Here is a 26,173-nt window from a genome sequence, read left to right as displayed (position 1 = left end):
TGTCACACCATTCACACTCTTGTTCTTGTCGTTGTACACTAGATGGCGCTTTAAGCACATTAGACTCTGAACTGTATGTATTCAAGTCGGCCGCAAGAGGGCAATATAGTATCATACAAAAATAATATTGCTTTTCTTCAGAAAACCATGACAGGCTGGCCACACCATTTGCCACGTTTTTTTCTTCATAGTCATTGTGAAATTCATCGCTCGTGCGAGAGTCAGAAACATACTTTGAACCATACTGAGACATTTATTGATGCATGTATGTTTTTTCATTTTTGACCGAAAGCAAATACAGCACATAGATGCCACCATGCACTAGAGGAATGTAATACAAAAGCATTGGAGGATTGAAGGTGATGTTTGCTTGATGCTTCAGGCTGAGCCAAGTTAATTTCATCAGGAGCAGCTGGGGGTTCAATACGGTCGCACGGGCTGGGAATCAACCCCACAACTTCTGGGTTGGGAGACAACCACTTCACCATGACGCCTCAATGTACCATATACAGTTCCTCCTTTTGTTCAGGACTATAATTTTGAAAGATTTGTATTGTCACAATGATGCACTTTTAAGTAGTTCTGTATTTGCCTCAATCGTCAGCACACATAAAGTGGGCCTCTGGTTCTTGGGAGTTCAACTCCAAACGTAAGGCACCCATAAATGTGACATTCTATAGACATTTCAAGTGCTCTGTTGTCTTTTCATTGAAACATAATCTCTTATCCCTCCACAACCTGCTGCATTAAAGTCTATATCAAGCATGACATTACAGGATAACACACAGAAATATGAATATTTATAAATAGATAAGTAACATGAGTTTCTCTCAGAACAGCGAGTAGCCTCTTGTTCAAGACCATCAGTAGTATGTCCATTACTAAAGAAAAGACATTTTGCCAACAGTTCAGCTGCCGCATTTACTAGGTGCAGCTTCGTATACTATCTATTCTTTCTACACATACGAAATTATATATACGAACTGTATGTGGTTGACGGCTGTAAGAATGTGGACATTGAAAATGAAGAGTCAAAAGCTATGACGAGTGTGTTTGGACTATCACTGACTGACTGTGTTCTATAGCTTTTTATACCTTTCAGTATGCATGACAGTTCACAGTTTTCTCCCTTTAGAAAACAGAAAAAAAATGGCTGCTTATTGCAAATCTCACAAGCAGTGTACTGCTTCGCTTACCAGTAGCACAAGATTCACACTGTCAGCAAAACAGCGGACACGGCTCCGACTCTATCTGTAGGATTCACGTAGATGTAAGCAATGCATAGTACAGTTTCCAAGGGAAGCCAAGAGATGCTATGTGTGGGGGCAACAAATTATTTTGGTATAAGACAAGGACATTTGTACGTATCTTGTTTTTTTTTTTGTAATTCCCTCTGTTGTTTATGCATTGGAATCATGCATGCAGGTTATTATGATCTGATTTTGTACTGTACATATTTATTTACCTAGCAACACAGGGCATAAGATTGATTCTCTACAGATACAAATGTAAAAATATTGTAAGACAGCCGAGAACTCACATGATGGATCCTGCACCACCGGGACTGTGCCCCTTCTATTGCCCAGAATATTTGATGCGTCTACATTTGCTGAGCGTACTCTATGACAGTGATACAGGGTCTGCGGTGCGGAAGGAAATGATTTGAAAAGAAATGGAAATACGGCAGGAGATTGTGCAGCCAAACATAAATACAATCGACTAAACAAGAAAACTGTCCCCCCAAATTATTGGGGCCAAAGCAAATCACTGTCGAGCGGGTGATCCTTCCGGACTTATTAGGGCTGGGGCGCCTGTGACGGGAACGGTGGTCCGGATGAGGTCAGAGGGCGGGTTTGATGGTCGGGGAGGTGGTCTACTGCTTCACAGTCTGTTCTCAAGGGAGGACTAGATGGTCCTCTTAACAGGTTGCTTCACAGCATGCTGCACCAGGGGCGGGCGAGACCGCCCTTGTCCACCGCCTCGGGGGCCCATTATGACCAATCAAGACTGTAACTAGATCAATCACTGACTTTGGTCAAATAAGAACGTTCCAACTTGTTTAGTTTTCCTTTACCTTCTGCTGTAGCTCCTCAGTGGGAGACTCCGTTTCCCTTATAACGACGGCTTTTGTCACGAGCATGTCGGGGTGCTGCTGCTTGGCCTCTTGTATTGCCATGGCGAGGGCCTGCAAGGGCACAAGCAGAACATGGCATCGCTCAAAAAGTCCTCAGGTCGGATGACGATGGCGAGTACCGTGGCATCACCCTCGCTCACCTGATGTTGATCAACGTCGTCATCTCCTGTGATGATAATCCTTTTCTCAATTCTGGTCTCTGAGTAGCCTCCTTTGACCGTCTGCAGCATACAGGTTATTAGTTGGTTCTATTTTATTTGCATTGTGTTTTTACTTGGTCATTGGGGATTACCTTGGTAACTTGTGTCGTGGTTGCAGTGGTGACACTTTCCGCAGTGATGCTCAGTGGCGATAGAATGGACTCATTAGCTTTAGTGCTGGCTTTTTCCTGAAGAAAGAAGTGAGGAATTTCTCAGAGTTACAATCATTTTCTCATGTTTTTCTTATCAAATGCTTACCGGTGATCCATTTTCTTTAAGGCTAACAGAAGGTTCTTGGGTAAAGGAGAGTCTCTGTAGGAAGGACATAAATCGTCGTCAGACACATGAATACAGACAGTTCTGTAATAATTGTTGGCAGGGAAAAATTCGGCGCGGGAATATTTGTCGACGGGGTGGAGGTGAGAGGTTAAACGCTCTCTTAGACATGCTGACTGCAAAAGTCAGGTCTTGCTGAGGAATACGAAGCTATGACATCTTGCTTCCCTCTACTGGCACAACTAAGTTAATACAAGACATGGATGACTTCCACTTATGACGTCATTCTTAATGCTCATAAGTACTTGAAGAGCTGAGTTGGACATTTTCAAAGTTTGATTCAACATCACTTGAATATTTTATACTGTTCAATGTTGCATTATTCATTCTGCAGCAATACTGTTCATCAGCAATTATTTACCTCTGATGAGACAGTTGTGATAGTCCCTTGAACTTCTGATCCGTTTGCATGAGACTCTGTCTTGGAGGCCCTCTTTAGCTTCTGGGCCATCGTCACAGCACCGGGCTCTCTTCTTGCCACAGGGGGCTATAAAAAAAAGAAAAGAAAAAATTGAACACATTTTTCTTTTCAGCGATTATAGTTGCTCATTTAATGCGGGCTGTAATGAAGCAGAAAGGCAACCTAAGGAATGACATGAACAAAAAAATGAATTGAATTAAAAAGCATGACAAAATCATACTCATGACAATGGATCACTGAAAATAACCAGGAGGAACCATGAACAGAAAACACCAACAAAGAAGGGCGGCCGAGTGGGATGAGTCCAAAAGGTGATGCTGATGAAGATGGAACACAGTCATCTGTCTACCTCATGATACACTGTCTCCTCAGGAAGTTTCTCCTCTATGGGAGATTTATCCATTTGGCCCATTAGACGCGCTGAGTAGAACCGTGATGTTTCCTCAAAGTCCTCCCGTCCCACCTCGGGCTGTCTCTCCTTCTCTCCCCAAGAGGACAGGCCTTTAGCGCTGTCCTCCATGCAGGAGTGGAGGTCCGTTATGACAGTGAAGTCGACCTCAGCCTCGAGGCTGGATGTGGAGCTGACCGTCATACTGGAGCACTTGCGCTCAATGCCTAGATGGACCTCCCTCATGCAGGCCACAGTGTCCTGCTCCTGCTCCTCCTCCAGGACTACAATGGTCTGCGGCCTCTTGTCACTGAGCTCCTTCTGGAGGGGTACAGATAGAGAGGCGCCACTCCAAGATTACAAACTGCAACTGCAGACTGATGGTGGCGATGGCATGTGATGGGATTGAACGCATGCTTGGCTTCACATTGATCAGACACCGAGCCCCAAAATGTTCAAAAAATACAAATTTGCTTATTTTCTGAAAATACTGTTTTAAAGTCAGACAACGCAAAAAAGTACAAAAGAAAAACTAAGCTATTAAGTTAAGAATAAAAACGTATTAAAAGTGAACTTCTTCTTTTGAATTAACACAGCCGATTGAAGCTAGACAGTCAGTGAAAAGGAATACATTCAAGCAATTTTAGCCTTACAAAAGAAAACTGATGCAGTTATTTGAAAATCATGCAAAGTGGAGAAGTAGAGATGAGAAGGCATGCAAATGAGTTTGAATCCAAATGAATAACCTTGGCGTCAATAAATGGATCGTCGTAAACAAAAGGAGCAGAGACGGGCTCCTGCGGGTAGAAGCAGAAGAAATAGCACATTAGGACAAGGTGAAGTGGAAAGAAGAAAAATGACATTTTCCTCAGATCGTTTTCTAGGGGATGAACAGGCTATAAAAATGACTGACTCAGATAAAAATGTCCTTGACATTTGCACATGGTTGACACAGCAAGAAAGTGCATGAGCTTGAGAAACATCACAATCGAACTCCAAGCGAATTCACCTCTCCAGGTAAAAACAATTGATTTCCCTTCTTGAACAAATAGGAGAGGGCAAAGTTGGAAATGACCCATGGAGACAACTCCTTCTCAGGAACGGCTTGGCTATTTGGGCTGATTCACGGCTAGTTTGGCACATTTGCCAGGCCTGCGTCACTCTGGTAGCATGGGGACAATTTCTTCCATCCGTCCAAATTATGGCCAGCAGCTTAGCTGTGTCTCCCACCAGGCCGATACCAGCCAGTCCCCTTATGAGACGTGGAGGTGGCCGATTCACAAGCAGCTATCTGTTCCTTTGTGCAAGGAGGCACAGCGGGAGTGAATAACACACACACACACACACACACACACACACACGGCAGTCAACATCCTACCGCATTAACTATTTGGTGGTGAGTCAGTGACAGTCTGGGGAGGCATAACATTGGAGGGCCGCACAGACTTTGACATCCGAGATAAACGACCTAACTAAAGATATGTACTAGGACAACATCTTCAGACTCATCAGACCCAATTGTGTCAGAACGCTATTTGTCCCAGTGGACCACTATGCTGGTCCTGGGCCACGTGGCTGACAACAGTTGAGGAATTCATTGATGCTATTTGAGTCGCCTGCCTGTTGATTTAGGTGTTGCCTTTTTTCCAAACATCTCAAGTAGATTATAGAGAAATAATATCTTGTACTATACGTATATGCCAATGGTGTCAAACTCAAGGCCCAGGGGCCCGAGCCGGCTCTTCAAATCATTTTATGTGGCCCATAAAAGGCAAATGATGTGTGTGGCTAAAATACAACAGCGGCAAATTGTCTTTTCACAACACTAAGAAGATGCATGGCTTTACTCAAACTATTAAAGAATACATTCATACGTACTTGAAATAATAAAAGACAAGAAAGCCATGCAAAATGTGTAACGAGCACAGCACGAGAAGTGGAAAAAATGAGAAAAAAAGACTCAATTCTGTAGAGCAGCAGAATGACTGAGCGATTAGAGCAGCATGTTGACAAGCGCATACCGTTTATTTTCCCAAACTTGATTTGGGAGATGCTTGCCTGCGAGCTTGATTGCACACAGAGGGAGCCAATGCAACACACTCCCGTGCCTGCTTAATCCGATATATGATAAGAGTTGGACCCGGAAGAAAAAGGTGGGGAATGATGAAAGCTGTCAGGTGTATTCACTTTCTTTTCAGTACAATACCAAATGCGTGCACGCTCCTATTGAGCGCTACAGTGGAATGAAAGCACCAAATGGTAATGGCACTTGTGCGTCTGACGGCTCACTGCCTGCTGGGCTTGCACCGAAAGAGGAACTGCGGGGCTGTCATCTTTTTATCCAGGTTAGGTTTCAGAGAATGACACATTAATAGTTCTCTGAAGAATCATTCATATTTTAGATTATTTTAATGTAGTCCGTCAGTGAACGGTGCCAAAACACTGAAATTATCTTTAATTTACAAAAATTGCTCTTGGTAAACGTCAATTGTGTTTAACTGCTCGAGGCAAATTCTTTTTTTAATGCGAGAGATAAAACATGCAAATACTATGCAACATGCAAAATAATAAAGTTGTGTTTTAGCTTGACAATGTCGTGGAACTGGAGCAAAATAAATGAATACATAAATAATTGCTAGTGATGGCCAAATGAAGCTTCAAGATGCTTCATGAAGCAGTTGTATTTTTTTACTCCTCTAGATGGCACTGTTGTTTTGAAGAAAGGCAGTTAAGAAATGGCAATGTCAGAGAGTGCCATCTAGAGGAGACAAAAAAATACAACAAAGGGTTCATGAAGCATCTTAAAGCTTCATTTTCCCGTCACTACTTATTACGACTTAGGAACGAGGTTCCAATTTCTTTGAGTTGAAGACTGAGGGAAACATGCATAAAAACATCATTCCAATGATTTCCCATTGCGTTTGCCACAATTCACAGGTGAGCACTGCAGCTCTGCCAGGCGAGCTGCAGTAAATGGCGCCGTGATACTAACAGGAGGGAAATGCGGAACTAGAATTTAAAGAGGATCACCTCTACCGCTCTTCACGTGGAGTGAAGATAGATGAGTGTCTACTGCACTGAAAGGCAGTGATAATGCAAAAAAAACAAAATGGCGTGCATGTTTGAAGAAGCTCATGCGATGCTTTACGTCCACGGGCTGAAAAGCAGATGCCAAGCAGAGTTACCGAGTGTCTCTTCTTGACTGCTTCCTGGCTCGTCTCTCTGACGACATTCCTGCTGTTGCGCAGTATTAGTCCCGATTCCCGCGCCTTCTTGCTTTTTACTGGTGGGGCTGGAGGAATCATCTTGGGGAGAGGTGTGTTCTTTGACGCAAACGTTTGACTTTCGGAGGAACTTCGACACGGGTGATAATTGTCACCGGGATGCTCTTGTTTGGTGATTTTCTCCAAATTGGCTTCAAAAGCTGGATGGAGGCTGGAGACATCCGTCCAATTGAGATCGGAGGATCCCTCCGGCGAGCCGACCGACCAGCGGTATTCTCTTCTCAGGACACGCGTTTGCTCGTCCTGTTCCGCCCTGTCGTCCTTACATGCGATGCTCTTTGATCGCTCGGGTTTGAGAGGAACGATGCGGGTGATTTCGGACTGATGGCTGCCTGACAATCGGTGCAGTGACGTCCTCTGACGTCTGTCTCCCATGAGACTTTCAATCTCCTCTCCTCCAGAATTGCTTATCTTCCTCTCGTGTGTCCTGACCTGTCGCAGTTTGACCTCTGCTAGCTCTTTATTGTCAATAAAGCCCTTTCCTCTTATTTTCATTGGGCACTCTCCTTTTCCACTTGCTAAAGAACTTTCCTGGTCTATCTTTCCGGGTCCATTTATTTCTGACGGTCCATCCTGGTTCGAGCTTCCTTTAACTGGTTCTGCATCTTGTGTGGGAGCGTCTTTGCTTTCTTTCTCCTCTGGTATGACCTCCGGTTCTTCTTTGTCACAATGGCTTCCGTTTTCAGACTTTTTGTCCTCATCGGTACCCAAGTCTAAGCCCTCATTTTCAGTTTCAGAAGAATCACTAGCTCCTTCCTCGTGGACGAGCTCCGGAGGCATTGCCAGGTTTAAGCTCTGGGGTCGCTTATTTTTTCTCTGCACGTGTTCCTTCGTCTGACGGAAGCCCGGGGCCAAACCGTCCCTTGCGTCAGCGCTTGAGGCGTCAGATTGTTTACTTAGGGATTTGTCTCGACACGAGTCTGCATTTGCCGATAATTGAACGTGAAAACGACCTTTGTTAATGGGTCGCTGCTCAAAGCATCCAGCTGCCTCTCTGGATGATTGCGTTGAAGGAAATTCCTCAATATGGCTTTTCATTTCTTTTCTGTCCGACTCTGTTACGTCGATATGCATCATCCTGGCAACGTTTATCTCTTTTTCCTGCTTGCTTGTGTCCCAAGAGGAATCAGATGTGGGAGAGTTGTTAGTTTCTTTGACTTTCCAGTCATGGTCTTGAAGATAACTTTCTTGGTGTTCAATCAATACCCAATCCTCAGAGCCCTACGTTGGTATAGATTAAACAATGTTAGACACGCAAAATTGGACTACAAATACTACAAACTCCATGACGGATGGGAGATGCGGTCAACATGTGGATGTGGGTTGATGAGCTTTCACTCCTATGATGGAGTTGATTTCACAAATGCTATGAAGGGTGTCAGACCATCACAAAGAAAATTTGAGAACCTCAGGTGAAGTGGTGATACTCTTCTGGATGAATCCCTCAACAGATTGGCTGTTAATGGGCTCTTTTCCTGCCACACGGCCCCCCGACTGGCCGGCGAGAGGAAGGTTGAAGGGAAGAAAGAACAGCCATTAGTGCTCGGACTGAGTAAAAAGATGCAGGAAACCTGGCTCATGAAAGAAAAACATTAGGAGAGCATTGAGTGCTAATTTACAACTTTGATGTGCGACCTTTTCTTCGACATCTTCCAAAACAATTTGCAATGCAAATGGTCAACTACTCAATACAAATACCTCAGATGTGCAAATTCCCCTGAACCTGTCTGACTCGGTCAAAAGGGACATTTCTTGACTCTCTAAAGAACAAAATAGATCATATTTTTTGCTCCAAAATGTTTTGGGGATGTTCCTTCCTTTGTGAGGGAGAGAAAGGTAATGACGACTATGAGGGCAAAGGAAAATATTATTTTAAGGCATGAAAGTGAAAATGAACCTAAAGAAAAAAATGTAAGGCAAAACGTTCATCGATTTGGAAAAGACTCGACTGTGACGGATACAACACTGTCCAACTTGGGACTCCGCATCGACATTAATCATTTACCGATGACATCATGAACATTTAGGAGTTCAGTGTCTCGCTCAAGGTCACATACAAGTACTATCAAGATCAACTGAGCTCAGCCCAGATGGAATGTTAAATAAGATCACAAAGGCGCCAATGTTTTGTCTTTTCATTAAAGTCTTATGGACAAAAGAGTTCAACTCTTGATTAATTAACTGTGAAAAGGTTGAAAAAAGCTCAGTGCTTTAAGTCCAGATCCGAGCATATCGTGGCACAGAAGACAAATCAGTGAATACAAGCTTGAATTATTCAAAAGACAATGAGAGAGGAAAAGTTGAAAGATCGTTTCTCATGGAACAAAATAATATAGGCTGTTTGATGGTGACTGGAATATGAATTCACTTTGAAAGACAGCAAATTCGACAGAATCTGCCAAGTGTAATGACATCATCCACATGATGTTAAAACATGTACTCCAAGGTTTCAACTCACGGCCTTTTTCTCTGGTGTGCCGGGTGGCGATGATGATGACGACAGACGCTTCTCACGGCTCATTAGTTTGCTGTTGGGTTCCTTCAGGGCTCGTTTCAGCTCGTTGATGCTGGCCTGGTGCTTCAGCAACACATCGTGCGACTTATCCAGAAACTGGAAGGAGGGCAACGTGTGAAAAGAGAAAGGCAAAAGAAGAAGATGGAAAGAAGTCAATTGATCATCATCGAGAGACTGTTCTCGGAGGAATTATGTACAACGTCAGACAAAATCTAATGTAGAATATATTATTTGTAAGATTACAGCTTGTATCATACAAAGGCCTTTTGTACAGTGAAGCCTAAAGAAATCAGGCTATTGATACCCCCGTGTGCATTTGGAGTCATATGGAAATCCCACGACGGATCACTTAAAATATTTATTTGGTTGTGTAATTTCACGCTTGATGGATCGCCAGGCAATCCAAACTTAATGAAGTTGGCCAATTGCCATATGTTAAATTACTTGTGAGATATTTGGAATTACATTTGATGCATGATTATTTCATCTGCGACGAGTTTACGTTTTGAAAGCAAGCTTCAAAGAAAAAGTAGCCCGCCAATAATATCGAGCACAAACGAGAGAGAGTCTGCATGTTGGCGAGGGAGATGCCAAACCCAGAATTTTAAGCTAGTGACAGATCGTGGAGGTGGATGCATGCAAAACCGAACGACACGCGGTTGAAGACGATGCGATGCGGAAGGAGAGCGGCACAAAGACATGGTTTGCAAAACAGGCAAACGTGGAAGACGTGAACCTGAACATCCTGTTTGTGCTTGGCTGGGTGGCCTCCTGCTCCAACTGACATGGCTGATTTGGGAGGAGGACAATGTACAAGTAGAATAGTGAAAGTGGATAAAAGACAGAACAAAAAGCTCAATTAAGCCACTTGTCACGTTTTCATGTCAAATGCATCCCAATTACGAAACTGCTCAAATGAGAGTGAATTTAAAACTTGGCCATTCCAAAAACATTCATGTTAAATGAATTCAAGACTTCAATTTGACATAAGTGGTTGTTTGTCAACATGTGGCCTGTGATTGGCTGGTGACCAGCAACAACCCTAATGAGGACAAGTGGTATAGAAAATGGATGAGTGTCCATAAAAAAAAAAGAGATTGAGACAGTTGAGGTACAAATAAAGGCCAATTGGTTGCAAAAGGCCTTTGATGGGTTACGAGCAGGCAGAGAGAGATGAAATCAGCGGGTGAAATACCTCCTGTTTACCGTCAACTGCTGAACCAGTCTGCTCCTTTTGGTCAGCAAGTGGAAAACAAGAAAAGTCATTAGAGGAAGAGAAAACTGTAAAGTGGGTTACGAGCTGTGTCGTCATGAAAGAAGCGAAAGGAAAGCGTTCGATCCAGCGAGGCCAATTTTGACCGAACCTCAAGTGGTGCCTGTTAATGTGACAATAAAAGGAACTGCGGCCCACCACAATTTCTTTCTTCTTGCTCGGCGAGACATTTCCATCCTGGTCGTCGTCTCTTTCCGTCTCCTGGCCCTCCTCTTGCTCCAGATCGTCCTCGTCTTGTTCCCAACTGGGCTCCAATTCGGTTTCCTGCTCATCCACGGAGGGACTGCGAAGGTGACGCTGCTCGCTGATGCTATGATGGAGGAGGCCATCGTGATTCTCGCACATTGCTGACATCGGACGGGAGAACTCTGCCGGTAACGAGAGCTGAATTAGTTCGACAAACTAACTAACCTGATGGGATGATGCTCTTACCGCCGTCTAAACTTCTGGAGAGCAAGTGCCTCTTGCTCGTGGAACGCTCAAAGTGAGGAGCGGGTCGGTCGATGAGCGCGCTGGCCTGTCTGGTCTGAGCTTGCGTTCTTCCGCTGTATCGAAACTTTGAGCCCATCACCAAGAAGCCCTTGGGAGGAGGCTCGGGAGAAACCAACCTATGAAAGCAGAAACTTTGATCAGATATTTTTTTTAGCACATGCACTTTCAAACAGCTTGACAAAGCCAGCACCGGAGCTGGGAAGTGTTTTTTCCAGAGAGGCGTTCAAACGGCATTTGAATATAATGATTGAATATTATTTTAATGTCCTCTGTGGTTCCGAGCAATCATTGAGCAGCAAGTAAAAGATTTTTAATATAACACCTTTTAATCTGGCTGCTTGGCTTTGATTTTCCCTCATCATTCTGTACTAATGAAATGATTTGTTTGCCTCGCTGGTTGGTTTAACCCAAAAGCAAATTGTTTCTTACCGGAAGAAGGTGTGATGCTCAATGCAGACTTTCCACAGCCGTTTGGCAGCTCTGTGGTTTGGCAGCTTGAAACCAATCGTGCTTTCAAACTGCTCATACTGGAGGAAGGAACAAAAAGTACAAGGTGAGTGGCACTTGAATACTTGAGGTTCTTATTTATTTCATTTTTATTTGAAGACATTTTGCTCAATTTGACTGATTTTCATTGTCATGGTTGCTTCGAGGTTGAACGAACCACTGACACGACTTTTAATTGGTTACAGGTTACCTCGCAAAAATAAATGTATGAATAGCATTGGAATCGTGAGGGAGGTTTTCACGGCTGCAGCTGCAGCAACTGGCTTGAAGGGACTCTTTATTTGGCCCAATCACAGGCTCACTGTGTGGCTGTCACTTGACCGAGTGAGCCTGCTGCACAGGATGGAAGATAAGCTGTGGCACTTTCTTACATCCTGGGAAGGTCAGCATGTAAACCGGGCAAAGGAACAAATTCAATATTACAGTATTTGAAATGGATTAACGATTTTGCTCCATTGACTGTGAGCTTGTGATGATTCTCTCTTTCCAAATGAAAGCAAGCGATTACTTATACGGGATTTAAAATCTCATCATCATGATCTGCGTACCGCCCACTATTTTCTATGATTTTCTATTTTCAAAATACTAACTTATGACGCATACCTCTCCAGGTCTTATCTTGATATAAAAGTTGCTCCTCTTATAGGAGATCTTAAGGATCTTTGGCCAAGCAAAGCGGTTGATCCTCAGCCTGTCCCGGTACACCAGCAGGCCGTTGGCGCAGACACCCAACATTATGTCGATCCCTTCGGAATCCTGCAGGGCAAATGAGTCAGCAACTAAACAGAAATTCTGTGTCTGAAATGGTTTGTCTTAAACAATTCACGCAGCCAACCTTAGCATGGTGCAGATCCACGCCATACATGGACAATTTCTTAGCATTCTCCAAAAAGTTAATTTCAGCCTCCGCTGGAGTCATACCCCTGTGGGTAGAAAAGTCTGTAACCAACATCAAGAGGCATGTTCACAGTCTTCATTCATAGAGCTTGCACATTGAGAGCAGAGCTACTTGGTTATTTAATATTCACGCCAAAATCTTTGCCAATGTGTTTGCATTGGAAGATGCGAGCAAACAATGAGGTGAGGCTTGGTTCATTCAGAAAATTCAATGATAAAGATGGCAAAATGATTTGATGAGTGTTAGGCCTAACCCAGAAAGAAAGAAAAAAATCTGTGAAATTTATTACAGTTAGATAGACTGAAGTGAGATTTACGCAAGAGTGTGTGGAGTTGTACTTGTAGTTTCGATGGAGCTCCATCACTCTTTCTTCCAGCTCACGAGTCTGATTGGGAGCGAAACGGAAGTCGCCGACATAGTCCAAGGCGTGCTCGTCATGATCGTAGTCGCCCAGCTCAGCTTGGACCATATAGGAACCCAGGAGGGCGTGGGTGACAAACGAGCAAGGCAGCCGACCCGACAGCATGTCATCCCTCAGCTGCAGACACAGGTAGTATCTGTCAGATGAGAAAAAAGGGGCGGAGAGAAAGGCTTTGGCAGTCAAACAAGGCAGAGCAAAGGCAAGCGCCAACGCGTATTCACTGCAGTCAATCCTCCACTCTTAGTAACATTCCGGTTCTAATCTGTCAAAAGGATTTGCTTCGCTTTGATGTGTGAGGAAATGTAGCATGAAAATTGTTATAGTCCACATTTAGGACACATTAGAAATGGCTTAACACACTACCTGGTAATATCCTCAGTGAGTTGGGAGGGGTCTGGAGGGTAGAACTTGACAGCAAAGGCAAAGTGCCACGGACTGTCTGCAGAGAGAACAAGAGCTGAAAAATTGCTCAGGAATAAAAATTCTGAATCATTTACAACTGAGTTTTTTTTTATTTTATTTAGCTCTCTTGAATTAGATGTTGATTAAATGATACAAATACATCTATTGCGACTGGTGAGTGTAAACTAGGACAGATGAGATAATGATGTTTAATTTTGCATCCATTTGTTCATAAAATTAGGAAATATGTTTCATCCTGACTTGCTGGATCAGATACTCACTGCGCATCTGTTTCTTGATCTCCTTCGAGGGGTCCAACCAGTTCTGGAAGACAGGAGGTGGGATTCATGCAGGGTGGACAGGAAATATGGTAATTGCAAACACTGGTGACATTTTTCACTTTAATTGCTACTTGGTATCCCCAAGGAAAGCCTCCCCATATGTTTAATTCAAGTCCTCCACAGCTGATTTGTTAAATGTGCAAAGAGATGATTTCATGAACGCATCTGTTTCTTCGTTGTGTTGCAAAATGAGAGATTTTTTACCCTGCTGCCCTTATCATGCTTGATAATGTGGCGATCTAAATTGTCAGCAGTGGCGCAATTTATTATGTGGTCACTAGAAGAGCTCATCGAGGCCTATTGACCAAAAGTAACCCCACCGTACACTCATGCAGCTAATGAAAAATCAGTGGAGGATATTCTCGATGAAATACAAGACATCCGTCAAAAGTTCAATTTGATGTTTTTCCTCTTCTTGTATATATATAATTATATTATATATGATATTATTTTAATTTAAAAAAAAACTGAATCAGTATGTAACAAGTCACAACAAGTGAGCTGTCAAGATGTCTTTGTGTGGTGATGATAGTGATGTAGGAAGTATTCCACATCGAAGCAGGACTCTGTCTTGCCGTCTTTTCCGCTATCAAAAGAAAGATTCATCCTCTGCGGTCTGTTGCGCAATCACATACCTGCCTTTGAAGAGACCAATGTCTGTCAAAGGCACTAAGCTACGGATGAGTCAACGTGAACAGACAGCAAGGCTCCCCTTAGCACATTTCAGTGACAATTATGTAATTACATGATAAGAAGACAGCACTGTGCATGCTTATTTCGCTATATTGAAATCAAAATCAACCACAGAGCTGTGTTTGAAATGCCAAGATTTGGGGGAAGTAGAAATAATAAAGACTCGGTGAACAGACAGGAAACAATTGTTTCATCAGTCTACCTTCACCCGACAAAAACACATTTGGACTACTTTGCTTCCAATGAATATTTGAATAGCAAAATTAGAATATATGCTAATATTTGGTGAAGCATTTTTGTCTCTACACCAGCTGCACACACTTTCTGAAATCGCACAGATTGGGACGATGCATTTACATTCATCATTCATCTCTAAGTGATGGCCAGTGCACACTGGCGAGAGTTAACTCGACCAACAAGTGAGAGGAATACTGATTGCTTTGTTGATTATGCATTCAAATCACCCACGATGATATTGTGGCAAGTAATGCTCTGACCTTTTGGGTGTCTGTGTCTGCAAAGGTTAGGCCAAAATAGTCCTTCTCCAGCAAGTTGAGGTGCTCACACATCATGTCTACCAGCGCCTGTCCTTTCGAGTGTTTCTGCAATGACAAATGCACAGGGAGGTTTCAAATGTCAGCACAAACGGAACAGATCTCCTCCAATATGTTAGCGTGGCCGCCACCTCGTCCAGTGAGCATATTTGTCTGAATGGCTAATATGACACGATTAAAGAAAGCTCCATCATCTGCTTTTGTGTCTCAGTGGGTGAATTTGGGCTTTGGGCTAGACCGGTCGCCAGCCAATCATGTAGTAGACACATCTCATACTTCCATCTATACCTAAGGACAAATTAGTATTTTAAACCAAGAAAAAAATGTTACATTTTTTGGCACATCTGATAAACCCCCGAAATCGCGCTAATGTGCCACAGCACAGTGGTTGGGAATCGCTACAATAGAGAAATCATTCAATCAATCAAGTGCATGAGGGAGTCGTGGTGTTGCCAAGGAAACAGATGTCATGTAAATGTGAGGTAGTCATTCTTAACATTTCTCTGCGAGCACTTGGAATAGTGACCCATCAATCAAACATGAAAGGTTAAAGGATGCAAAGCAAATTCTGTTCTTTGTATGTACGTGCTAGTTCATGTAAAGCAGGGGTGTCAAACTCGTTTTTTTCGCGGGCCGCATTATGAGCATAGCTTCTTTCGGAGGGACGTTATGACTGTCAACCCAAATAAATGTATGAGCACCTCATATTATATACAGTAAAAGCTACAAAACAAACTGACAAATAACTCGTTTTCAAATCAGACGAGTAAAAACTGGTCAAATATTTTTAAAAAAATATATTATTAAAAGTGAAGACAATTTGCAATTCTCGTAATGACACACGAATTTGATGCACAATTTGTCTTCGCGGGCCACATAAAATGATGTGGCGGGCCGTATCTGGCCCCCGGACCTTGAGTTTGACACTCGTGATGTAAAGTAAATTGTTGAACATATTTGCTGAGGGACTTCACAATGAGGCCGGGCCCGTTTATCCTAAATGTTTTTGATGGGGTTGAGGTCAGGGATGTGAGCAGGGCACTCATGTTCTTCTACTCCGACCTCATCGAGATGGCATTGTTGGTTTAAATAAAAGGCTTTAAAAAATGCCAAGTCAATATGCTTCAATCCCAATGTTGAACACAGAGTGCCGAGAGGAAAAAACCAACTGATTCATGAAGCAAATTTGAAGCTTCATCTTCCCATCACTACATAAGAGTAGTTAATGTATGCACAGACCAACCCTGTGCATCGTAACTCCTCTCACGTTACACAACTCAGCCAAGCAAATTGTTTTTGTATTCTTAGCAGCTTGGCGGGTGGAGCTCGTGGGGGAGTCCGAGGCATATAGGGCCTGAATTACATTAAGACGTGTACTAAGCCGACTACTTCCTAGTAAATAGATGGCTCTAAATTGCAAGTGCACACACTCTAACAGATCTAAGTCTCCTTCATGTGTCTTTGTGAGGACTGGAAAATATTAAGAGCACTCAAGACCTGAATGCATCCATAAAGCAAACCATTGTTGCTGTGCTGACAACACCCAAAGGTATTTCTGAGTGTTTTCACTGGATTGGAGAAAAACATGATGAACGTGTTGCATTTCTGATGCTCTTTACTCAAAAGCTAAAGTTACACTCTCATGCATATGAGAAGGCTCGTGACAATACTGGGACTCGTTCATTTAATCCATTTGACTTATCAGTGCAAATCGTCTTGCCACTGTAATGTGTATGCCGTGAACCTTGCTTGTGTTTCCGACAATACCATCGCCGCCTCAACTATCCAAAGGATGTGACTTCAATGGACCATGACATACCGCATAAATAACAAACGACGATTCACTTGGATTTATTTTGGGTGTGTTCGCAAAACGGCTTGTTGCGCATGGCTTCATATTGCCTTCCCAGCAGGTGATAAGTGTTGCACAACAGATGCATGTGTGGAAACACTTTACAATCTGCAAAGATGAGGTGTTTCTGTGTGTGTTAAAGCAAGATGTAAAACTGACTCACAGATTGGAAGCTCTCCACTTATCTCGTTTTTTTTCCCCCTCGTCTGCCTTATGGTGTGTTATAAAACAATAAATTGCCCACAGAGATCAATAAACAGAAGATAAAATAAAGTAAATTCCAGTGTTGATGCTCATTATTAAATGTGTCGAATGTGGAAAGGCATACCTCGATTTCTCCTTTGTAATCTGACATATCCAGCAGTGCTACTTTAAACGATGTTGTTTTTTGCCTTCTGGAGCCTTTCTGTGGCGACTTGAGGTTCTCGTTTGGGGATATTTTCTCCAATGTGTCATCGTTCTCTTTCTGTTCATCCAGGAGCTTGGAATTCTGCTCCTTTAGTGCCATAAAAGTGACGGAAAGATAACATTAGTCTCACAACGCTATTATATGTAATGTTACACTCACGGTTGCTTTATTGTGGTGTACAGTAAAATAAAATATTGAGAAAAAAAACATGGAAATGCAGAAACTCTCCAGTACAAAAAAATAAAGCTATTTTTGTATCCACCCCATAGCAACATGTCAAAGGTGATAAGATGAGTCGTTTTTTCCACGTGAAAGGTCATTGCACCTGTTTTGCCGTCTTGCCATCCAAGATTGGCTCCTGCATGTTTGCCTCCTGCTGTCTAGGAGGACTCCCGGCTTGTCTTGGACACTCAGTGCACACCTCCGTCTGAGAAAGAACAAATAACAAACATTTAAAAAATGATACTAAACAATGATAACAAATTGTTGCCCAATCAATATTGGCAGCCTTTTGCTGTTTGCAAGAATGATAGGGTTTTTTTTTCAAAACACATTACTGCACAAAAAAAGACTTCTGCTGTTATTTGATTGCCTAACCCAATCGTATGTGGAGTAGTAACCATGAGTAGGCGTGAATTTTACAGCACAAGACACAAAAATAAAGTTGTACTGCGCAACAACCCCCACACTGGCTTTGACACTGTGGGTGTGCAATATTTTGCTGGTGAACGCCAGTGAAATAAAAAAGCTGTCGGAGGTGTTTGAGACCAGACTTTTAGTTCTCATGGGAAGGAAAACCAAGAAATCAAACATTATTGATACTTATATTTGATATAAATTCTCACGCGTATTCAACCCAAATCAGCAATTCAATAGAGCTAGAGACCACTCAGCCAATCGTGAAAATTTTTCAGGATAACACAAAATCAATAGCTACTGTAAAATTAAAGTAATAATAAAATTATGTAGATAAAATGGCTTCAATGTGAACAAAGGGTCAACAGCACCCATTATGGAGTCATTTTCTCTGGAACTGTGATTAATTATTGAGTGAACAGGAATTGATGTTGTAAAACGAGGCAATAGAGTTGCTCATTTCCTTGAAACAGACTGATGGCCATCATCGACCCACAAAGTGAGCGTAAGAGCATTGCAGGACAATGCAACAAGTTTACAAAAAAGAATGTATAGTCGGTTTCATTTGACAACAAGCATCAATTTGCTGATTAAAAAACTGCAACATAGCTAATAAAGTATACAAGCTCTGTGTAAACAAATAAATTGTGATGGTCTGACTAGTTTATTCACTGCTTAACTAATGTTAGCAAATAATGTGAAGTCCTTTTTTTTTTTATGCTCGATGGGACTAGAAAAGAAAAACAGCATCACTAATTATCTTGTAACAGATATGTATTCTCACTAGCAACTTGCATGTTTGTTTCTTTCCATCCTTGTTTGATCATTAAGACTCTACTGGAAACACAACTCTTCAAAGTTGTATTGAAGTACAACAATCCCACTAATAGGGGCCCCATTTTCAAAAAGCAACGTGTCATTACAGTGTCTGCTTGCATTTGTGTCGCTGACATGGGCCAGCATCTGGCATCTACCAGTGGTGCCAGGACCGTGTTAGTTAGCGACGCCAAGAAGACAGTTGTGAAACGCCTTCAGAATAATATCAGGCTTTGCAGTTTAATTAAGGGCTGTGCATTCGAGATAGATACAGTAGAGAAGGCAACAGGGAGAGAGGATGCATGTATGCATGCTTGTGGAAGAGTACTGGCTCGGCTCAGAGGATTCGTTGCCATGGTAACGGCACAGCACACACCATAGCTTTTTTTCTTCCTCACACCTGATCATTGCTCTCCTCTGCGGAGACACAGACAAACTGAGGCGACAATCAGAGGGACTAAATATGAGAGGATGAGAACAATTGAATCCCAGGCACAACGATTTTTAAGAAATATGAAAAAAAGGATTGTGAGGTAATTTGGCGCAGAGACGCTAAAGAATCATTACTGTTGTTCAACCCATATGTAACCCTGTTATTAAGAGCAAGTAGGCTCAAGACCATTCCTATCCAATTTCAAAACATTTAACAATTATTTAAATTCCATACATTTCTGCTCAGCGTTTTTCTTTGACAAAGATTCTCAAATGAATTCCAGTGCGGCTGAAGCGGAACCGGCGCTACTCTGATGAGCTCGAACCCCAGAGGAGAGGACATGCCGAGTCACTTCCTGCTTTGATCAGATCCTTTTTCCTTTCTCTGATGGTGCTCGCTCCTTTGCATTAATGGCGCAGATCGACAAGGTTTAAGGCAAGCATTTAAGATAACTGTAATGTGGAACAAAAGCTCATTTCAACTGAGCCATTGATCAACATTATTGTAGCAAAGGCCTTTAATGGTCATTTTAGTGGGGGGGGGGGGGGGGCAAAATCGGCTCCAAAAGAACACTTGCCTTTTTGGATGACGTTCTGTTCTGCCTTGTATAATAAAATCAGTCAAATGTATCGGTCGAGTCATCATGGCGGTAAAAGCTGACAGCCCAGCAGCATGTAGGGCATAGCGGCGGCTCACTCGTATGACAAAGGACCACCCCCTCAAAACGGGCCAATTTCACAAAAACAAAAAACGGTGTCTGTAAAGTGATTATAATTCCAAATGCAAATATGAAATATGGAAATACATTCCCCGCGGAAGATGTTTAGTCGTGGCCCACAGGCCCTTCCGAGAGATGTTATACACTCCAGTGCACTTAACTGAGCAGTAAACTCTAAACGTCTCAAGCGGTTGTAAATAGCTCCGACACTCCCTAAAATGCGGCACTGCTTCTGACAGCTTTTCTGATCCATGGCACAATACATCCCAGTAAATCAATGGAAGTTTTCGATCGGGACAAGGACGTTCCATACATGCTAAAATCATCATGGGGGCACCACAGGTGCTGGATAGCAACTCATCCAGTCCAGTTTATATTTCATATACAAACTCTCACAAAAATGTCAGCGCGAACTCTGCTGTGCAAGAGAGCGCTAATGAATACAAATGTCAACAAGCTTGATGAATAGTATTACGATCGTGGACATGCTTAACTGCACTATGACCTTATTAGCCTTGAGTTCATTAGAATGAGCGGCAATCATTTTTTTTTGCTAATTTTGCCCCAAACGTCTGCAAAAAACTATCCTTGCACCTTCTCCTGCTATGCCCACATTGTAACAGCGCGACCTGTTACACACTCTTAATCTTGTTGGTGGTCCAAGGGAAGCCATGGACACAGCAGAATATGTTTGCCGATGCTCTGTCGCTTTTGCATGCCAGTACGTGTTGTTATATAAGGCTCCTGCACACGCGTGCAAAATTCCACACGGCTGCGACGGAGCGAGCACACAAACAGGCTTGCGCGCCTCGCATGTCACCGGAGGGACCAGGCCACCGGCAAAAGATGATTTGCCCGAAATATCAAGTAATAGCCTTCAGCATCACCCTGAGTCATCGCCATGGCCCAATTGGAGCTTGTTGCCGGGCGCCCGTGGGAGAGCGTGGCACACGGCCACACCAGATGGCACAGGAGGAAGACTTGTGTGCTAATCAATGTCTCTTTGTCAGGAGGTTTTGCTCTTCCGGTTCTAAAGGGACCCTTCACCTTTGCATCATCACCCTCAAATAGACAAAGGCCAACCTGCTTTCGATGGACAACACAAGGTGACTCGTGATATCAAATGCCGATGAAGAGTCTTGAAGGAGGTCTGAGTTTATACTTCCTCTGCCTTTTGCAATGTCAAGTGAGAGGCAGTTGAGGACACAGATAATGCAAAAAGACTGCGCATCACGGCTGGTCCTGGATTGCAGCAGCAGGAGTCACAGTGGAAGCTCCCCTGTAATTACAAAATGTGAGGCTAAGACTAATTAGGATATCAGGATCTTAAATATATTCAGTGAACTCAGATTCAGATGTATGTCACTTGATCATGGAAATTTAAAATGACATCGCATCTTTATCCTCTTCAAGACATCAACATTTAATTGAAATGCAACCATTCGAGTGAATCAAGCCCAGAACACTGACTGAGAAGAAATATTCTTGGACCATAGTTGGTGTGGCGCTTTGCCGTGACAAGCTGACAGTGACACAACAACAATCACAATCAAGAGTGTAATCTGATGAAGTCAGTCACTAGCAAATGTGCTCCTGCTGCAAAAGAACCAAGAGTGATATCCAAAAGAATGACAATTACTGGTTTGTTTTGGGAAACCCATCAAGTGGCAAAGTGGTATTCTTAACTAGAAAGTAGTAGAAACAACAAACCGATGATAGTCAGTGTGTTCATCTTTTGCTGCAGGGAGAGCTCAGTTGTGCTTCTGCTGCATTTCACGCTTGACTTAAATAGCATTTTTGGATGTTTCTCCAGTATTGCTTCTGGCAAAACATTAAGTGTTGCAAGGAAGGGCGACCACAAATGTATCAGTCATCGCATTAAGATGCACCCTCTCATGTTATTGCAAGGACAATGTGGAAAAAAATGACATCAATAAAGCTTGTTTTCATAAGCAGGTAACTTCCACAAGGCATACAGTCATATAAGACTTTGCACAAAATTGCCAACGAGCTTGAGCCTAACTGGAGAAACGCTTCCACAAACAGTTAGGTAATGGGAAGTTGCTCTAGAATTCAAACACACAGAGACTCGCAGGAAAACATAGCTTGTCCACCATGGAAAGTATCACACAGACTTGGACTTGCACGATAATGTTATTACAAATTATACACACACACACACTAATCACTACCCTGTCACTTCTGTTCTCCCACTTAAGAGCGTGCGCGTGGCTTTACATGTTTCCTTGCATAATATGTAATTTGCAACAAGTCCATCCTGAAAAGAAGTGAAGAGCAACGAGGCGGCCACCTTGCAGGCAAACGCAGTTCTGCTTTTGTTCGTGGAACTGATTGCGGATTCATCCAGTGTTGAATAAAGTGAGGTCAAATGTTATGTGCGACTTGGCTGCAGGCTGCAGTAGTTCTATCAATTTAGTTGCAACCCGTTTGTGGCCTGAAGAAGAGCTCAAACGTATCCACGGTTACACACTCAATAAGTGGATGTATTGCCAAAGCAGAGGGTGCTTGATTAGAAAGAAAAAAAAAAACTTCCAAGTGTTGTCATGTTCTCACTTCAGCATACCTGCCATGCTTGCAGCAGGATTTCTCATTCTCGAGAGAATTAGCTGACATGAAGCGTCACTAAGTATAAAAATGCTTAATCCTTATCCAGCCGTGTAATGTGAAGCACTAAGATGTGCAAAGCACTCAGGTAAGATACCTCAATACTCTGATTGCATACGACCTGAATTTATTTACATCTGTGGGTAGAAGCATTCGGCCTCCAAGTCAATAATGCTCTCCTACGGCTCTGTTTTAAAAAAAAAAAAAAAAAATCCCACTCGACTTGGGCTCATTGAAAACAAATCCACAAATCACTTTCGCAACGTACCTTGAGGTGAGTGCTAGGTGGAGGCTTTTTTTTAAATCAGTCTTGTGAGCTATCGGTCGTCTTCCAGATTTTTGGGAATTGGTCGCGGGAAGCTTACATCAAATGCTCGATTTAAAATTCCCTGTCACGAGCCAGGGGTATAAATGCTACGTTCAATTAAAAACATCTTAAAAATAGAGGAACCTTGGAGTTGGCGTCACTCACAATTTGAGCAGCTGCGGGAGAAAATGAAGAACATAGCTGCTGTCTGAGTGCTGGAAGTCACATTCTTCCATTTGCAGCCAGGACTTGAGAAAAGCAGGTCATTTGGCGACGTGAGTCCCCTTGATACTATCTCGAATTATGCACGCCTCGACTTAGGTAACTTCCGTGTCCTCATTATGACACCAACAATCAAATTGTGCTGTTTCAGCTCTTTTTATTCATCTGCTGCCGTGTAGAAAACACCAATAAAAGGAAAGTTTAAATTTGGCTCAAATGACGATTTGTGAGCATGTTCATCATTTAAACGGAATGAATTTATCTTTGCAGCTAATTTACTGTGATCTCAAATATCAGAGGCTAAATTTGAATACAACCAAGGACAGCAAGTAATTTGGTCGTCTCTCACGATGGAAGAAATTCAGGAGTGGTGAAGCAGCGGTGCAGAATCTGCAAAAGGGCACTGTGACCGGGATGAGGTCACACATCATTGATCAGCTTGGAACTTTTGGGGTTGGCCATTCTGACCGACAGCCTGACAGATGAGCTGCTCATGGGAGAAATCTTAATGTGCACTCAGAACAAACCTCAGCTCACATGATGTTCGGAGCTGCTGGATTATTAGCAACAGCAAGAAAATATTTTTTTTTAAAAATCACTTGATTTGAGGGGCTGCTGATCTAATGCTCACTTTTAAATCTAATGTTGCCTTTCAACGCTAAGAAAACAAATCTTTTGTATACATGACAGACATTCGATTATTTTCTGACAGGATTGGTTGACATTTTCTAACAAATATTAATGATGACAGCAAAGCCACCCAGAAAAACCAACATTGACCTTGGCTTCTGGTTGTGACATCTGCTGGCGCCTGTTTTGATGGGTAAACAGAAAAGATTGCTATTACGCTGTCACCCTTTTTAATCAATCAGTCGCGCGCATCACATCAATACAAGAATCACGGTTGGTGAAGGTTGAAACACGCCAAGGTGAAATAGTTACAACAAAGTTTGACGTCAGAAGACCAAAAGCAGTGACGAATACTGAAAGGCGAGAGAAGGATGGGAATTTTAGTTGCTTTGACAACACCCTCTTTGAATTAATTATTTATATAAGGCAGCATTACCGCTCCTGATGGAAATGTCAGCTCTGCTTAGAGAATTATCATTTGAAAAAGTTATACTAACTGTTGGAAATTCAGTCACGCTTCAGCTACTTTGGTGCATTTAATAGTCAGTGGAGCCCGAAGCCAAAAGAAATATTTCAAATTTGTGGTCGAAATTAGATATTAGCTATTTTGTATATGGGAGAAGAATACTTCCTTGTATGTGACACAGCAAGATGATTGAGCACACAAACAGGGGCCACCGTTGCCATGGCTGCGATTATAAAAAAGCGTCGCCAACGGCGGCGAGCGGCAGGAGGTTGTAAGCATGTGCGCCAGTATGTCGTCTCTGCTAAGCACACAAGGACGGATGACACGCTTGGACACATTTTTCTCTGAGTTTACTTCCCAGTATGTCACTTGACAAGGAGCTGAGCTGAGATCATTGGTCGACAAAATGAATCGGCGGGGCAGCACAGTAACTCCAAGAAACACAACCTTCGGCAAACGCAAATCGTAAAAGCCAACACTGTCTGCATCTCGAGACATTTTAGGAGATCTCATCATCAAACTTGACTCTTCATATTATCTACGCTTCTTTGACGTGGTATGCAACATTGAACGTGGACGTGACGAGGGTGGAAAACTGCGCCAAGGTAATCTCACACATTTTTACTAGGGAGACAACTTCCGGAAGAAGCCCCAGCTGTGCGTGGCTGAAAAATAAGCCATCAAACTCACAACCAGAAGATAGAATTCTGCAGACATCAACACTCAGCTGTTACTCTGTTGTGAGTATGGTGAAATGCTCCAGCAGGTCAAAATAGTAAAGCAAGACTTTCATCCACATCTTAATCATAACATGAAACGTACTGAAGGTCATCAAGCACGGCCAACATTGACATTTTTCTGCATGGACTTCCCTACTGCGTAAACTTGCAAAGCTCTTGCCTGTTTTTCTTTCAGGCTCAAATGAAACTAGCTTTAAGGCACGGTCACTCGAAGAAATGTTTTGTGTGCTCAGGCATGCTCCCCGCCTTGCTCAAGCAGGACCCGACCACAGCACGCTTGAAGGAGGCGGGCTTTCGCACAGCATGACTGCTCATAAACACCTTCAACTACCATTCAGCCAGAGCTATTGTAAATAGCATTCACATTTAATGATTAGTTGGATTTTTGACAAATCCTACCAGTTTAACCAGCACAGTGAATAAATGAATGAATGAATGAATGAATGAATGAATGAATGAATGAATGAATGAATGAATGAATGAATGAATGAATGAATGAAATGCTGGATCCATGCTCACTATTATGATGGGTGTCATGGGTTTCTTTTTCCTGACCAAAAGTGAGTAGAAAGCTTATAGAGATATTTTTAAAGATATGCTGATAACAAAACAAGTATGTGGATAACAAAAGGAATATGCTGATAATAAAAGAAAATATGTTGATAACATAACAAACATATCTATAATATTTAGAATCGCTCAATACAAGACATGCGGCTGGAAGCCGGATCGCCGCTGTCATGATTTCATCTCGATGGCGGGATGAAACCCAATTCAACAGTAAAATATGATGTTGATAAATGAAAGAGGCAACAGCTAGAGCAGTTTAGTAGCAGCCTATCGGGCATGGGGGGAAAAAAATATGTTTGTTTAGATCAACAGCATGACACGTCTTATGCAACCAATTATTTTTCGCACCAACACCCAAGAGGAACTCCCATGCTTTTTGCTATTATTAACAGGTCTGAATCTTAAAAGCTATTCATCTTTTGTTTGAGCTCTTTTCTCTTGGCTACAAACGCGCTTTTCAAACGGAATACCTCCATGACTGAATCGCTTCATGAAACAACAATATTAACATCATGGAACCTGGATCTGAAGAGTTTCATTCACTGAAATTAAATAGGAAAAGAAAACAGAATAGCTCGAAGATAGGATGCATTCATCAATGATGCATCTTGCTTGGCATGGGCAGACATTGAGTGAAAAATAGGTCATTAAGAATCTTTGCATATCCTAACGTGTGTTTTGGGACTGAAACTGCGGTGCCTAAAAAGAATACAGACAAGCAATACTTCACATAAAGGACCAAGCTACAGACCATCCATTTTCTATGCAATGTACAATGTTCTGGAGCATTGAATAATAGAACCTGAATAAGAACAGTAACCAACCCAGAAGCACACTCATGCACAATGAGGTGGCTGTGGAATTGAACCCATTGAGATGCGCCCCAGGCA

General features: G+C 42.5%; 1 protein-coding gene across 1 annotated transcript in view; it reads right to left on the bottom strand.

The window, feature by feature from the left end:
- Positions 1 to 230: 230 nt before the first annotated feature.
- The window catches only part of LOC119122930 (band 4.1-like protein 1), a 28,855-nt gene continuing 2,912 nt past the window's right edge, over positions 231 to 26,173 (bottom strand). Inside the window, exons 3-25 of the mRNA XM_037251627.1 lie at positions 17,446 to 17,547; positions 17,040 to 17,207; positions 14,803 to 14,907; positions 13,553 to 13,595; positions 13,233 to 13,308; positions 12,787 to 13,005; positions 12,386 to 12,473; positions 12,154 to 12,306; positions 11,473 to 11,570; positions 10,984 to 11,159; positions 10,690 to 10,919; positions 10,474 to 10,509; positions 9,222 to 9,374; positions 8,171 to 8,257; positions 6,665 to 7,984; positions 4,226 to 4,276; positions 3,441 to 3,800; positions 3,032 to 3,157; positions 2,593 to 2,646; positions 2,427 to 2,522; positions 2,275 to 2,355; positions 2,075 to 2,185; positions 231 to 2,013 (exon numbers count right to left, since the gene is read on the bottom strand). Coding sequence (XP_037107522.1) covers positions 2,002 to 2,013; positions 2,075 to 2,185; positions 2,275 to 2,355; positions 2,427 to 2,522; positions 2,593 to 2,646; positions 3,032 to 3,157; positions 3,441 to 3,800; positions 4,226 to 4,276; positions 6,665 to 7,984; positions 8,171 to 8,257; positions 9,222 to 9,374; positions 10,474 to 10,509; positions 10,690 to 10,919; positions 10,984 to 11,159; positions 11,473 to 11,570; positions 12,154 to 12,306; positions 12,386 to 12,473; positions 12,787 to 13,005; positions 13,233 to 13,308; positions 13,553 to 13,595; positions 14,803 to 14,907; positions 17,040 to 17,207; positions 17,446 to 17,547 — 3,945 coding nt within the window. The 3' untranslated portion in view covers positions 231 to 2,001. The remainder of the gene's footprint in view (positions 2,014 to 2,074; positions 2,186 to 2,274; positions 2,356 to 2,426; positions 2,523 to 2,592; positions 2,647 to 3,031; positions 3,158 to 3,440; positions 3,801 to 4,225; positions 4,277 to 6,664; positions 7,985 to 8,170; positions 8,258 to 9,221; positions 9,375 to 10,473; positions 10,510 to 10,689; positions 10,920 to 10,983; positions 11,160 to 11,472; positions 11,571 to 12,153; positions 12,307 to 12,385; positions 12,474 to 12,786; positions 13,006 to 13,232; positions 13,309 to 13,552; positions 13,596 to 14,802; positions 14,908 to 17,039; positions 17,208 to 17,445; positions 17,548 to 26,173) is intronic.

The sequence above is a fragment of the Syngnathus acus genome, chromosome 5 (assembly GCF_901709675.1).
Source record: "Syngnathus acus chromosome 5, fSynAcu1.2, whole genome shotgun sequence".
Lineage (NCBI taxonomy): Eukaryota > Metazoa > Chordata > Actinopteri > Syngnathiformes > Syngnathidae > Syngnathus > Syngnathus acus.
This window is presented reverse-complemented; position numbering and strand designations above follow the sequence as displayed.